This window comes from Pelodiscus sinensis, chromosome 6 (assembly GCF_052426305.1).
Source record: "Pelodiscus sinensis isolate ZL-2025 chromosome 6, ASM5242630v1, whole genome shotgun sequence".
NCBI classification, from domain to species: Eukaryota; Metazoa; Chordata; order Testudines; family Trionychidae; genus Pelodiscus; species Pelodiscus sinensis.
This window is the reverse complement of record NC_143057.1, coordinates 105,108,872-105,124,959: the sequence shown is the minus strand read 5'-3', so window position 1 is coordinate 105,124,959 and position 16,088 is coordinate 105,108,872. Positions and strand designations below refer to the sequence as shown.

At 37.7% G+C, this 16,088-nt stretch overlaps 1 protein-coding gene across 1 annotated transcript in view; it reads right to left on the bottom strand.

Moving 5' to 3' along the window:
* Positions 1-16,088, bottom strand: part of RICTOR (RPTOR independent companion of MTOR complex 2) — a 139,011-nt gene that overhangs the window by 83,076 nt on the left and 39,847 nt on the right. The window contains exons 4-6 of the mRNA XM_006139479.5: positions 14,625-14,689; positions 6,122-6,253; positions 4,446-4,509 (exon numbers count right to left, since the gene is read on the bottom strand). Coding sequence (XP_006139541.4) covers positions 4,446-4,509; positions 6,122-6,253; positions 14,625-14,689 — 261 coding nt within the window. The remainder of the gene's footprint in view (positions 1-4,445; positions 4,510-6,121; positions 6,254-14,624; positions 14,690-16,088) is intronic.

The following is a 16,088-nucleotide window of genomic DNA, read 5'->3' as shown; positions in this document are numbered from 1 at the left end:
AGCAACTGGTTAAAGGGGAGACTACAGCGGGTCATACTGAAAGGTGAACTGTCAGGTTGGAGGAAGGTTAATAGCGGAGTTCCTCAGGGATCAGTTTTGGGGCCAATTTTATTTAATCTTTTTATTGCGGATCTTGGCACCAAAAGTGGAAGTGTCCTAATAAAATCTGCAGATGACACAAAGTTGGGAGGTATTGCCAATTCAGAAAAGGACTGGGATATCATACAGGAAGATCTGGATGATCTTGTAAATTGGAGTGATAGCAATAGGATGAAATTTAATAGTGAGAAGTGTAAGGTTATGCATTTAGGGATTAATAAGAATTTTAGTTATAAGCTTCCCCCCAATTTTGCAATGTAGTTTGATATTAAGAAAACTATCACTTTAATACATCTAATACATAGCACAAACACTAATATATTCTTGTAGACAACAGCAACATGTTTGTTTGCACTACTATATTAGGCACATTTCTTATTATTACATGTATTTTCCATGGTGCCTCTCTATGTAATATCTGGGCCCTATTTACATGACTTTGAATTTATATGGACAGGATGAAGTTATCTTTCACAGAGACCCTTAGGTATAGAATTTCCTCTGCTGAATATCACATCATGAATCTGACCAATGTACAAAACTAATCTGTCTACTAACTCTGATAATTTGATTTGAAGAACAGCCCTTGGCTGTGAACTCTGAGGAAAACACAGAGCTGGTTTTGCCTCAAGTCAGCTTATCTCCTTGGGCCAGAGGACAAGTTTTGGTTCTCTTATTTGAGAAGCTTATATGTAAACATAGTGTGACGTGTTCTCATGCGTCTGTCAAAACAGATGAGTTATATAGTAAGCCAGTTCTATAAAGATACACAATCTTTAAACAGAAAACACTTTCAATATACATCTCGGAACTTCCATCAAAACCCCATACCGACCAGGCTCGGTATTCTTGCTTTTTCTAAAATTAAAAAGGCAAACAGAACTACCCTTGTCAAACCTTTCTTTGGTATACAGGCATTTCAGACTTTCTTTAGGTTTCACATAAAACAGCAAAGAAGTGAACAAGCCTATTTTGCTTCCTTTGCAAATCACTAACATTACATAGACACATTTAAAAATACAAGTTTATTTTTATCAGATGTTTTTAAGAAACTACTGCTTGTCATACCACGATGTTGCTACCCACAAAGCAGGAAACTCTAAGACTGGACTTCAGAGAAAAACCCCAAACTCTTTTCCCACCAACATATATACTGAGCCTTTAATTTACTATAATGATACAAAATAAAAATTACATTAGTAATAGTGGGGAAGACTAAATCACTTTTACAAAATATACCCACTTGATCTTGAACTGACAACAAACGTTATCACATTCATATTGGGAGAGTGCAAAAACACAGTTTTTAAAATGACGGCTGCTTTGTTTCTTAGGTTTCTTTCTGCTTTTAGAAGATGGGAAAGAAAAAAGCTCGTTTAATAATCAATTCCTAATATTTTATTACAGTAAATGTCAGCTGAACTTTGCATTTATTTTAATGCAGATTTACATAAATGTAGGCCTTTGAAACATCAAGCACAGATAAATGAGAGCTGCTTCTTAGAGGCCACAAGGAGGAATTAGATAAAGCCCAATGTGGAGCCACAAACAAACAAACAAGAGTAAGGGGTCATCTTGAAATTACCTCAGCTTGACCTCTGCCTATAAAGTCTGAAACAGACTGGTCTCCTTTTTGAATTATCCAAGAGACAAAATAATTCATGTTTCCATTAGATATGGAGAAGTGTTCAAGGAGCTGCTCGGCAATGCTTTCTTCAGAGACTCAAGACTGAAGACAGTTTCTACAAGAGCTTCAAAGTTCCTAGAGGAAAACTGACCAGATCTTTTTGGAGATGGCAAGTCTTTGTACGAATATCGTCCAGACTTACAGGCACCAGAGAAAGATTGCTTATGCCAAGGTCCTTCATGATGCTAAAAGCCAGGGAAAATAGTTTATAATGTGCCACTCAATTAAGATGTTTTTCTTTCCATCACCTGTTCTACTCTGGATTTTATACCAATTCTATCACTGAGATATGAGTACCTTTCAGCATAGTATGCAACGCAATCATCAACATGCCTGGGATTCTCCCTTCCTATATTTTAATTTTTAATTTTGTGTTTTATATCTGTAATGAAATGGTATTTTCATTATTACTGAAGGAAAGGTTAAAGAACTGCACCTTGAATTTGGAGCAGGAAGTGATGAATTCTTTGGTGCTTCTTAGATCCAGAGGGAATCTATTTCATTGTCTGACTTGCTCTTGAGAAAGGAAGGTCTTCTACACAAATGAGATCTACACCCACGCAATAAACACCTTCATTGTGGAGAAGCATAACTATTGGCCTTGTCTTGGAGCTTCAAAAATATTTTAGGTATCCTGTGCCTAAACCACTGAATATCTTGAAGTTAAGGACTGCAGTCTTGAATGTGGCTATTGAATGCTAAAGTACTTCAGAGGACAGATCTGATATAGTATATAAGGCTGAGATGTCTGCAGTGTTCTTTACTAGCTGGAGTTTTTTTAAGTGCTGTGTTCTTCATGACTACTGTAGTCCAGCCAGGTGACCAACATGTGTTTTACTGAGACCCGGTTATTTTCCTCCCAGGAAAGGACACACTATCTTGTCAACCAGAGACGTTAGGAAACATTCCTCATCAATGTTGCTATATGAGGGCTTGGAATCATGTGGCACTCAAACTAGGGACTCAACTGTCTAATTGTGGTTGTATATCTTCCACCATAATGGACTGTATCATGGCTACACATTCCTCAAGACACCTCCTCTGCATGCATCATACGGAGGTCATCTTCAACCAGCTGTTCTTCATCTGCATCCTGATCTTGAACAACCATTGCACAAATTTGGTGACATCTTTGTTATATGTTGTGACATAAAGGTAAAGCTTTGCCTTATCTATGACCTGTTGGCATGTAAGTCCGTCATATTTCAGCAGTTTAGTAGCTGCCTTCAGATGTTAAACAGGACTGAAGGAGAATAGTCCTTCTATGACTATACAAGTGAAATTTCTAGTAGTGAAAAGAATAATTTCCTATCACTATCCTTTGGGTGGCACTGTAGAATGGACTAAAACAATTTGAGTGTTCTTTGTTATCTCTTTCAGTAGCAAACCTTGATCAACTATCAAATGTGGGAGAGAGGTCAAGGACTATGAGACTGGATGCCCGCCCATCATCAACCAACAATTTATCTATCAACACTATGTTAATAGTGTCCCTTCTATATATTGATCTGAATCCAGACTGTACTTGTCTAGATTATGGAAAGTCTCCATTTAGCTGGCTTATGACTTTTGTTCATATCAGAGAATCCAGTAATGGAAAAAGTCACTGTTACCTTAAGGAACATTTATTTTTTCCTCATTCTTTAAGACAAAGTTGTTTTACCAGGTTGCTACCCAAGAACATAAGGCTTGTGTGTAAGAGGTCTGAATGACGACTCAAACAGATGATCAAAGATTTTCTTAAAATGGATTCTAAATTTTAGTATTAGAGATGTTTTCAAGAAGTTGTACAAAGGAAAAGCAGTCGTTCTGAATTCAAGAGTTCCTGGGGAAGCCACCCTTCGGAACTGCTCCAAACCACAACTAAATCTTTAGGTAAATAAATATTTATTCCATTTCAATGATGACTATAGGAACAAGGGCTGGATGCAGAACTCACAGGTCCAGACAAAGGCAGAGTAACCAAAATAAAGACCTCATCATCTATGACTAGTCTACAAATGCTAAGTTCTGGAAAGAATTACAGGTCCTAGCTATAGCCCTACATATCTCATGTATTTGAGGGCAGCACTGACCAGCACAGTAGGTAGCTCAGATTGAATATGTCCTGTTGTAGTACCCTAAGAAAAGTACCTATTAAAGCTGAAGATCAATCCGTTGAGTCAAGAGGATTCTAAAGAAGAGAGACATTCTTACATGGTAGGGATACACGTTCCTCTAGCCTTGACAGCCCATCTAGAAAAATAACACAAAAAGGCCCAAACCAGGAAACGAGACTTTCACTGTTGTTCTCAAGCTATCCTACCCTCTACAGAGTGCTGAGCCTCAGTAGGATGACTTCAAGTGCGCCAAACTGCTCCATCCCTATCCGAAACAGGTTTATTCAGTGGGACTCCCTCTATGTACTCAAGGGAAGGCTGACAATGGCGTAAGACGCAACATCAAGCCATGTCTCATTTAGTAACTTTCCTTTTTTCTTTAGAGACAGCAGCCATGGCAATTGCTTTGCAGCAGACAAGTCTGCAGCCAGCATAAAGTGAAACAGAGAACTGGAGACTGCCAAAAGAGGAATTGTGATGAGTCAGTCATATTGGTTTCAGCACTGCTTGGCTTGGCTACTGATGTAGCCAACTTGAGAACAGTACAGTTAAATTTTTACCTTCCTCACTAATCGAAGAGCTTGTGTTCTCTCTACTTCATTACTCTGCTGTATGTCGATGCACCTAAAATAAAACAGAAGTTAAATTACAAATATGGTTTGTACATAGGAACAAGAGTAAGAGAGAGGTTACTCACCTTGTGCAGTAACTGGTGTTCTTCGAGACAAGTGTCTCTGTGGGCATTCCACTGTAGATGTCTAAGCGCCCCTGTGCTTATAATTGGAAATTTTTAGCAGCAGTATACCCCATGTGCAGGTGTGCATGCATTGCACTGCCCAGAGCAAGACTCAACGAACATGCAGCTGTGTACAAGCTGTCAACCATCCCCTCAGTTTCTTCTCTACCGTGGAGAGATGTTAAAGCTCTGAAACAGAGGGGAGGAAGGTGGGTAGTGGAGTGCCCACAGGGGCACCCATCTCAAAGAACACAAGTTACTGCACAAGATGAGTAACCTCTCTTTTCTTCTTCAAGGAGTGTCTCTGTGGGCGCTTCACCCTGAACTTTTGGAAAGAGGGGCTTCAGATCTCATGAGAGGACTGCCATTCCAAATGTAGTACTAGATACTTCCTCACCTTCAGTGGAGTGCCCACAGACACACTCCTTGAAGAAGAAAAGAGAGGTTACTCACCTTGTGTTTTTTGAGATGGGTGTCCCTGTTGGCATTCCATTACCTGCCTTCCTTCCCTCTGCTTCAGAGCTTTAACATCTCTCCTCGGTAGAGAAGGAACTGAGGGGATGGTTGACAGCTTATGCACAGCTGCATGTTCGTTGAGTCGTGGGTGATGCTATGCATGCACACCTGCACCCAGGTGTAATACTCTGCTAAAAAGTTCCAATAATAAGCGCAGGAACTCCTAGACATCTACAGTGGAGCACCCACACGGTCAGTCCTCAAAGAAGAACTTCCATTCTAACTATTAATACCTCAGTGTTTCTTTTCAAGAGACTTAATGAATACTATTACAGAACTTTCTGTCCAGAAATTCTGGCTGTCAGAGAGCATATGTATCATGACTGATTTTCTTCAATCATAATCTTTAATACATAAGAAACATCATTAAAATAATTTTCTTATATGTATGTGTTTACATAAGACTATGGTGAGATACAAAGAATTTAATAATAGTTTTAAGATGCTTGCAAAACTGCTAGTCATTTCAGAGGAGGGTATCAATAAAATATTTATTATATAAAATATAAATCTCATATTGCCAGATAAAGAAAACTACATTAAATGGCATTAGGATTCAGAGTAATTATCCCCCGAACAGACATGGAAATTCAGAGTTACAGTTAAACCATAAAGGAATCCAAACATGTTAAGGTATCCAAACAATTTTACTTATGACTTGCCATATAATTTCAGTTAATTCAAAGTTCAGGATCAGATTAAAAATCAGTTTAGAGATTTTTCCTCATACTTTGTTTTCTCGTGATATAGTTGCAAATGATAACATTATCTTTGGATTTGTATCTTTTCATTTAGATGGCATTTCTATATAGTATTTTTTATTTAAAAAAAATGAAATCCCCCCCCCCAAAAAATTAAAAGATGCTTTAGAATAACAAAAACCGACATTTACAGAGAATATTAAGATAGTGATTTCAACACACACCCCACAATCAAAGATGAGAAAATGAAACAAGTTCTTGTAATCCATTATAGAAAAATTACCTAGCTATCAAGTAATCCACCTTCAATTTTAGCACCTTTTGTAGAATACTGGAGTCTCGGATGAGATAGCGCAGGGCTCGCAACCCTGCTGCTCGCACTTCTTTTGCTTCATTCAGTAAAGCTAATCGCAAACTACAATGAAAAGAATAAGTGGGAAAACAAATTATACAGCAACTAATAAAGCTCCCCATTTTAGGGATATACACTTTTTACTCACATGAAAATAAAGTTAAATTTAAGTGAAGCTTTTCTTACCTTATTAATTGTCTTCCTTTGAGATCTATGTCAGTCCAGTTATTTAGGTAGAGCACCTCCTTGCCAACAGAGGTAGACAGTACATTGAGATTTTTTGTTCTGTGACATCCCTATACATAGAGTCTTTAAGCCTCTCAGACTAAAGATGAATCTTCGTAAGCATGTCATATACTTGCTAAGTGAAATATATCAGAGATACTTTGATCCTTTCATGTATGACTTATTTTGGGGTGGGGGGGAATCTAGAGGAGGTAATGTTAGTTTTGAAAGAAGGTGTTCTACACTGACAACATTATGAAGAAAATGGTCAGTGCTCTGCATAGAATAAGGAAAGAGAAGTGCCTGATTGCCTGCACCAATCACTTAATGGCTATTTCCAGAACACTAATTTGAAGTGCCTAGAGAAAGTAAACAAGGGAAAATATGTAATGTTGGTGGCTGCTTAAACATAACTAATAATGATGCAGCTCATAACTTTCTGTTCAGGTAGACGGAAGGAAAAAATATCCTACCTACGTTGTATCAGGTTCTCTACCTAAAACTTCATCTATTTAAGAATACTGATGCTGCACGCTTTTTTAAAAATCCCTTCACTCTCCTCGTATAGTAATTGTACACAATAAACTGCTCCTCCTAAACCCAAATCATTGAACCTTTTTGACGATTAACGCTTGTAAAATTTAGATTCTAAGACCTAGTTTCCTTGCTGTTTATAGACATACAGCAAAAAACAGCAAATTTGTATCCAGAATTAGGTCATATATATCAACACCTTCAGCATTAAGAGAATCAGAATTACAAGAAATATTCTAATATTACCTGCTCTTGGGTGAAAAAAAAATCAAGTATTACTCTTTATTGGCCAAGTATTTCCTCTCTTAGCTGAGTTAGTGCCAAAGAAACCAGACTCTGAAGAATGGCTGGCGAAGAGATATTCTTTATCTAAAAAGGTTCAAAGAAGTGGTAAATGAACTGGATACCAGATTCAGTTCTAAGTCAGTCAGGGTGGTCATGACTACTATCTTCTTAAGAGTATTTAGTAATGAAAGGGAATCTTTAGAACATGGATCATGCTGTCATGAACTTTGGCTGTGTCAACAGACAAGTACTCTAGCATTTTATTCTAAGAAGACTAAAGGATAGATCCAAATTACTTATCAGCTTTTTTCAATGCAGTATAGTTTGTATTTTTCTATTCTGTGGCCCTTAAGGGTACCAACTCCTTCCCTGAGAGGTGTAATTTGTTTGGCTACTCAGGATGCATCGATCCAAGGATTCTCAGTGAGGCCACCTATTTTCCTTTATGACACAGATATACATTTCTCACCATGAATGTCCCCTTGCCAGTCAATTAAATTTCTGAAGCAGTTTTTAATACTTCAAGTGACTGGCTCTTGGAACACTCAGTTCTAGAGCTAACAAAAAGAGAAGATAGTCTTAATTTAGTCTTCAAGAACTGACAATAGCTAACTAAGTAATGGGTGACCATATTATATTTAGGGTTAACATCCAAAGAGGGAGGTAAGGTAGCAAAAATAACAATGACACTAAACTTCAGAAAAGGAGACTTTAATAAAGAGTGGTATGGATAATCAATAAATCTCAAAAGTTAGTAGCAAAGGAAGTAAAATTCACAAAGATGGCATAGATGCTATTCAACAGCCTTAGAAGACATGCATATTGCTAAGCCAAACGTAGCCATGAAAGACAAGGAGTTAACTTAGATGACAAGGTTTGAAAGAGTGACGAGGAGTCCTGTGGCACCTTACAGACTAACAGATTTATTGAAGCACAAGCTTTCATGGGCGAAGACCCACTTCGTCAGATGCAACACTATGCAACATTCAGATGAAAGACTATTCAAACATCCCTTTTAGGAGCTGTCCCACAATTCCCCATGCTGACAACATAATCAATACAAACACTCCTAGTGAAAATGTGCCCTGCTGACACATGGAGTATATTGTGGACATGCAGAAGCAATGTAATACCTGCAGGTATGGTTTGCTGACATGACTTAGGTTGACATAATTTTGTACTGTAGATATCACCAGAAGCAGAAAGGCTGCAAGAGAATCAGTTTGTCTGCTCAATCACCAGGAGTAAGAGTGTAATTAAGGAAGATAAGGGCATTGCTGAGAAGCTAGTTCTCTTTGAACAGTGAGGAGATGCCTACCGTAGACACGCACTTTCCTGGTAATGAAGATGAGGTATTCTAAAAGATTGAGGGGACAAAAAGAGGTGGGACAAAACCAAACTGATATTGAAAAAAGACAATCAGCAGATTCAAATGTTATTTCCAAGAGTTATGAAGAAACTTATGAAGTAGCTGAGCTGCGAATAAATATATGCTCTCATTAAAAACTGTCACTATCCAAGAAAATTGGAAAGTGGCAGATCCTGTAAATATATTTTCAAAAAAGCTCCTAGGAGTGATCCAAGCAATTACAGGGTAGCAAGCCTTCTATATGCACCTGGAAAACTGGTTGAAATGTTGGTCAACACAGAACAAAACTCCTGAAGATCATTTGACAGAATCTAACTAGCACAGACTGTGCACAGGAAAACTGTGTCTTACTAATCACTTACAATTCTTTAGACATATCAATAAAGCAATGAATAAAGGAGAATCCACTGACATCATATGACTTGCAAAAGACCTCTGATAAAGTCCTACAGAAGAGGCTATTAAAGAAGCTAAAATGGTGGATGAAATGAAAAGTACTGTCATGGATCACAAACTAATTCTATTCTTTGTTTTGTCTCCTTGTAAAATTGTCAATTTTCATCCTGGCAAAAGATGAACAATATGGCCCTTTAATGACCCTTAGTACGTATGTTGGTGTATAATACATGTGGAATGGGGGATGAGTAGTGAGGTAGCAAAATTTGGAAAGGAGGTTTTTTAGGTTAATTGGGAACAGAAGGAACTATGAGAAACTTCAGGAAACAAACATCTTAGGTGAATGGGAACATGATGGCATAAAAATTCAGTATAATTAAATGTAAAGTAATGCACAGTGATGAGAAAAAGGTTATTACAGGATTCTAAATTAACCTGGCAACTCAAAAAAGGGCCCTGGGTATTACTATAGATGGTTCAATGTGCAACTGCAATTAAAAAAAGCAAACAAGCTGTTAGGATGCATAAGGAATAGGACAGTGAGTAATACAAAGTTATTATAATACCTTTATATCAATAATACAGCCTCATCTGGAATATTATGCATAATACTGGTCACCCTATCTTAGACTTCTGACTTGCAGAACTTAAGAGTTCAGAGAGGAAGGAAAAAAGATTAAGCATTTCCAGATCAACATTGCTGTGGATCCCTCCTTCTTGAAGAGGAATTTTGTTCTCTAGGGATGGCCTCTTATAAACGGGATGTCTGAAAGACCTCAAGTAACCAGTCTTAAAACAGTACTGGACCTAAAACAGTACTGGTCCCCATTGGGGAGTTTAAGGAGGAGAGAGAAGACATTTGATCCCGAAGGATGTTCATTTTCCCTGGCCTCTCTATCTAACCCACAGTGAAGTCACATTCCCGGGTCCTTTTTTATTTATTTATTTTTAAATGTGCTTCCTAGTCCCTTTGTCTGGGTGGAGGGGGCATGAACCTGATGTTGAGATATGTTTTGTGTATGAAAGCCTGGCACTTCCTGGAACGTTTGCAGGAGTCAGTCACACTATATTCCTCAAGGACTAAATCAGTGTGTGTGGGATAGAGTCCACAGATGGAAAGCTACTCCAGGACATTGCTAAGAATCTCAAAAACTTCTGGCGTCTAGAAGTATTCCATTCTCTCCTAGCAATGAGATTACACCTGTTGGAGAAACAACTGAGCTCTAGAAGCTGGGCAAGATCCTTCTATGCAGGGAATAACATCAAAATCTGTCAGTGTACTGTCTCCATCTGCTGACAGGAAGAAATTATAATCAAACGTATAGATTTGCAAAAATAACTAACGAACAAGTTCTATCAATTGAATTTATTCTTGGACAAAAACCTAGCAAATGCAGTGGTCACAGTTTGCTTAAATATTCCACTGTAATAATAAACTAGAAACCTATAATAAACTATCAAATGACGTTCTTAATAAACTCGCATTTCAAGGTTAACAATTCACATCTTCAAAATGCACAAACATTTTTGCAGAATACCTCCTGTGTCTAGGGATGTTAAGAAGTGAGTAATTTGCTAATCGTGTAGTCAATAGAATTTTTATCGACTACAAAATTAGTTGATAAGGAAAGGCAATTAAAACACTCAGTCCCCACTCCCACTGGGTCTGGGACCTACCCCCATGCCAGAGAGGTCCTGGACCCAGCGCGAGCCAGGACTAAGCCGGGCTGCTTGCCCATTCGAGTCCTACGACATTTTAAATGTAGGAGTTGCAGGGAGGGTATGTCCCAGGCCCGGCACAAGACAGGACTGAGCCAGGCAGACTGTCAGCCCACTAAAAAATGTAGTGGCAAAAGGGGGGAGGGGAATTCATGTACTGTAATCAATAGCATTAACCAATAAACTTTTGCTAATCGGTTAATAGACTACACTATTGCATCCCTAACTGTGTCTCCAGCAAAACAAGTTTATTCTTTCAATTAAATTAAAATAAATTTTTAAAAAAAAGTCCTTTAAAGAACAGGCTTCTGTCTGAACACTTAAAACATTATGACACAGGTACTTTTGAAAATATTATCCTAAATCAATTAGGAGCCAAAGTCTTAAAGCCTGTTTTCAAAGTGAAGCAATCACTATGTATAGACTGTGAGGTTCTATTGGAAAGAGATATGCAAAATGAGCTCCGCATTTTGCATATTTTTTTCCCGATACTTTTGTCAGAAGAGGCTTTTCTGAAATTTGGCCCATCTAGACGGGGCTAAATTTCAGAAACGCCCCCCCCTCTTTTGAAAGCCACCTTCATGGAACGAGGCATAAAGGGTATCACGAAACCCCCCCACAATCTAGCCTACCCTTAGGCTCCAACTCCCATTGACTGTCAATTAAACAAATTCTCCAGTCATTTTTGAAAGTGGGATATAAGCACTTTTGAAATGTTTATCCCATAGTTAAATATAAGAAGTCAAAGAAGAAAATAGCAATACCATATACTTAAGAATCCAGACAGAACATAAAAAGATTACATTTTTTACCCTTCCTTTTAAAGATCAGCCTCAAACACTGACTTCTTCAGAAGCAAGCATTAAAGTATTGCTTTAAAAAAGTGAGCATTTGTATATACAGTTCTTTACCCTACAATGACATTTTCAAAAGATCACAAATTATATAACCAGGCTGATTAAATCTTTAGAGAGGAATAGTCACCTTCTATACTCATGTGATCACTGCTATGGCATAATGAATTGCATACATAAATATATGAAGTATGACACTGGATGGATTATTTCAATGCCTCATTGTAATGCTTTTTAAAAGACATTCTCGTGCAGATCCTTGATAAAAGCATCTCCCATGAAAATGATCATCCTCTTGGCATATCTGTCTATAGATTTGTAAATTGCTTATAGATTTTTATGAGCCTGTTGAGTGTGAATTTTATATCTAAAAATTAATATTCTTCCTTATATATGTCCTGCACAAGCAGGACTTCCTAATTTCACAGAATCATAGAATACTAGAACTGGAAGGGACCTCAAGAGATCATCATGCCCAGTTTCCTGCCCTCACAGCAGGATCAAGCACTTAAATGATCCCTGACAGAGGTCTATCCAACCTGTTCTTAAATATCTCCAGTGATGGAGATTCCACAACCTCCCTAGGCAAGCTATTCCAGTGTTTAACCACCCTGACAATTAGAAGTTTTTCCTAAAACTTCCCCTGCTGCAATTTAAGTCCATTGCTTCTTGTCCTATCATCAGAAGCCAAAGAGAACAATTTTCTCCTTCCTCCTTGTGACACCTTTTTAGATACCTGAAAACCACTATCATGTCCCCCCTCAATCTTCTCTCTTCTAAACTAAAGAAGCCCAATTCATCCAGCCTTCCCTCAATAGCTCATGTTTTCTAGACCTTGAATCATTTTTGTTGTCTTCTCTGGACCTTCTCCAATTTCCCACATCTTTCTTGAAATGTGTGGTGCCCAGAACTGGACGCAATACTACTCCAACTGAGGCCTAATCAGTGTAGAGTAGAATGGAAGAATGCCTTCTCGTGTCTTGCTCACAATATTCATGTTAATCCATCCCAGAATCCAGTTTGCTTTTTTTGTGTGTGTGTGTGTGTGTCAAGAGTCACACTGATGACTCATATTTAGCTTGTGGTCCATTATGACCCGTAAATCTCTTTCTGCAGTACTCCTTCCTAGACAGTCACTTCCCATTCTGTATGTGTGAAATGGATTGTTCCTTCCTAAATGGAGTACTTTGCCTTTGTCCCAATTAAACTTCATCCTGTCACCATCAATCTTGACAAAAACTGAAATAAAGAAGTCATTAAGCAACTCTGCCATTTTCAAGTTTCTTGTTATTGTTTCTCTCTCTTCACAGAGCAATGAGCCTACCCTGTCCTTGGTCTTCCTCTTGTTTCTAATATTTATAGACTATCTTCTTGTTATCGTTTACGTCTCTAGCTTGCTTGAACTCATTTTGTGCCTTTGCCTTTCTAATCTTGCCCTCGCATACTTGCGTCATTTGCTTATATTCATCTTTTGTATTGTGACCTAGTTTCCACTTTTTATACGACTCCATTTTGATTTTTAAGATCTCCTGATTAAGCCACGGCAGTCTTTTGCCATATTTTCTATCTTTCCTAAGTAGCGGAATAGTTTGCTTTTTGAGCCCTTAATAATGGCCCTTTGAAAAACTGCCAACTGTCTTCAAGTTGTTTTTCCTCTTAGTCTTGCTTCCCATGGGACCTTACCTACCTGCTCTCTAAAATCTGCTTTCCTGAAATCCACTGTCTCTGTTTTGCTGTTCTCCCTTCTACCATTCCTTAGAATCATGAATTCTCTAGGATTCCATGGTCACTTTCACCCAAGCTGCCTTCCACTTTCAAATTTTCAACAAGTTCCTCACTACTTGTCAAAAATAAAATCTTGAACAGCTTCCCCCAGTAGCTCTCTCAACCTTCTGAAACAAAAAATGATCTCCAATGTACTTGGAACTGTAAACAAACTGCACTAGACATATACCTTTTCAGACCTATATCAAAATTTGATATTGTAAAGAAATGAAACTTTATTTGGCTATTACAATCTCAAGATTCACAAAACTAGCAAACAAAATACCATGAATGATAATATACTCAGTAAAAGGATAATGGAAGTGTTATAATTTATAACAAAAAGTATTAATGGAAAGGTACTCAGTAGCACGGACTGAAATATTATGTTCCATCTGAGAAAACACCATTTATGACAAGAAAATTACACCATGGTCAGTTTTTTTTTGCCGGGGGGGGGGGGGGGGGGGGGAAGAGACACACCTAATCAAAATGCCCACGATATTTAGGGGAATGATTTCTTACTGTAGTTTTTATTGGACCTGCTAAGTTCTCAATAGCAGAAGTTCACCTACACTGAATGACAAAATAATTAGGTTGACTGGAAGAGCCAGCCTCATTTTTTTGCTTCTGCTACCCATGCTCAATCCATGGCAAATTAGCAGTGTCTATGCAGAAAAGTAGAGATTTTAATAAATATAAACAAATATTTTTATTTTAGGAAATGGTGATTATATGGATTCAGATTATTATAGCAAGTTTATACCACAACTTGCCTTCATTGCCAAGAGGATGATACTGCAAAAAAAAAATGTTAAGTCTTCTCTTCATGAAATATAGTGAACCAATACGGAAATTTAAGGGTGAAATTCTGGTCCCACTTATATAAATCGAAGTTTTGCCATTTACTTCAATAGGGCTAAGATTCCATCTCAAGTGTTTCTGCAAGCCTTTACAAAGAGCTACATTTCAAAATGTTCTTTTTTACTTTGCATTCATTGTTAATGCAGCATGAGTTCTGTGCCCATTTAGACATTTTTTTCTAGTTTACTATTTGCAGTTTCTCTTTCGTATTTCCATAAAACTTTGTTTTATACTCAGATGATTTTACATATTGAATTCTATGGAATATTAAAATATTAAAAAATAAAAATTACAAAGTATTTGAATTAGCTTTTAAAACACTTAGGGCTGTGGGTTTTTTTCATTTCATTCAAAATAGCTACTTTAAAATGTACATTGTTTAAAGTGTCCAATATTCTTCTGAAATATTTTATAGAATACTTACCATATTATGATGTCATCATAGGAAAAACCTAATTTTTCTTCAGTGTGGCCAGTATTACAAAGAAGCTGCAAGTAAAATAAAACACTCATGTTTGTTTATGCTTTAAAAATCTGATTTATTCTTTAACGTTTAAAAATATTGTCTGAGATCTTTAAAGGAGTCTTCAGGTTTTAGAACTTTTTCCATGAAAGTTAGCAAATGTGTCAATTTCAGAATGCTTTACAAATTTTAACCATTAACTTTAAATAGAATATTTCATTAATTTAACAGTGATAATGCCCAATCCTTCTGCAAAGCTATACACAGTGTATGTAGTGAAAGAATGTGAAACTCAACAGAAAAGGAGGTATACCAACCTCAAAATAGTACTCTTTACTATTTTCCCAAGGTTCTTAATCTCTGGCTCAATGTTTATTCAGCATGTATATAGGTTCATTGGTAATAATACACATTCATAACAAAATGTAACATTTAAAAATTTAGTATCCGGTATACTTTGTTTGTTCAATGTACTATGACAAAATATTTAATGCATGTTCTGTATTCTCCGTCACACACATTGCTATCAACAGCAGAACGCAAAACACTTATATATAGACTTGTATTTAAAAAACAAATAGATTTTACTACTGCAATAGCACAAGTGTTACTTTGGCTATCTAAAGACGGCCTTTTAAAAACTTAATCTCCAAGGTCAACAGGAGCAGCAAAACTATACTACCACAGCCTACAATGCCCTGACAACATCTTCAGTTCTTCACTTTTCTCTTCAGTTCTTCTAACTTCTTCTTTAAAGAGCCAAGACAAACTTTCAGATGAAAATACATTAAATAATTTTCTAATATTACTTTTCCATGCAAGCCATTGCAATTACTAACTCCCTGTTGTCAAGCCAGTTTAATGATATCACCTGTACTTGTGATCCTTACCACACTTCCTTTGGATCACTTTTACCCCTTCAACTTTGACTTCACCATATATCTCCTACTTTCACTATTTTTCTACTTTCTTTACTCTAGTTACTTCATTTCCAAAATACAACTGCATTATGAAGGGGAAAGACATAGCATAGAAGGAACATTAAAATGGTCTAGAAACAGCAGACACATTTTTTTTTTTAATAAATTAAAGGTACTGTTCACTATGCTTACCATCTCCCTCTCCAGAGGTAGACAGCCCTGGCTCTCCCCCGGCTGCTGAGGAGGGCCAGGTTGAGATATAGCAGCCCTGGCCTGCCCTGGGTCGCTCCACTCCGGCCACTGGTGGGGAGAGGCCAGACAGAGGATGGCCCAGCTCTCTCCCCTCCAGCTGCCGGGTAGTTGGGCTGGGCCAAGGCCGTGGCTGGCCCTGGCCCTTTCCCTCTGGCCACAAGGGGAGACGCCACGTGGTTCTGCCCCCAGCCAACCAGGGGCAAGGCTGCACAGCTCCCATGTGCTCCTTCCCCCAGGTGACACCGCACATGTC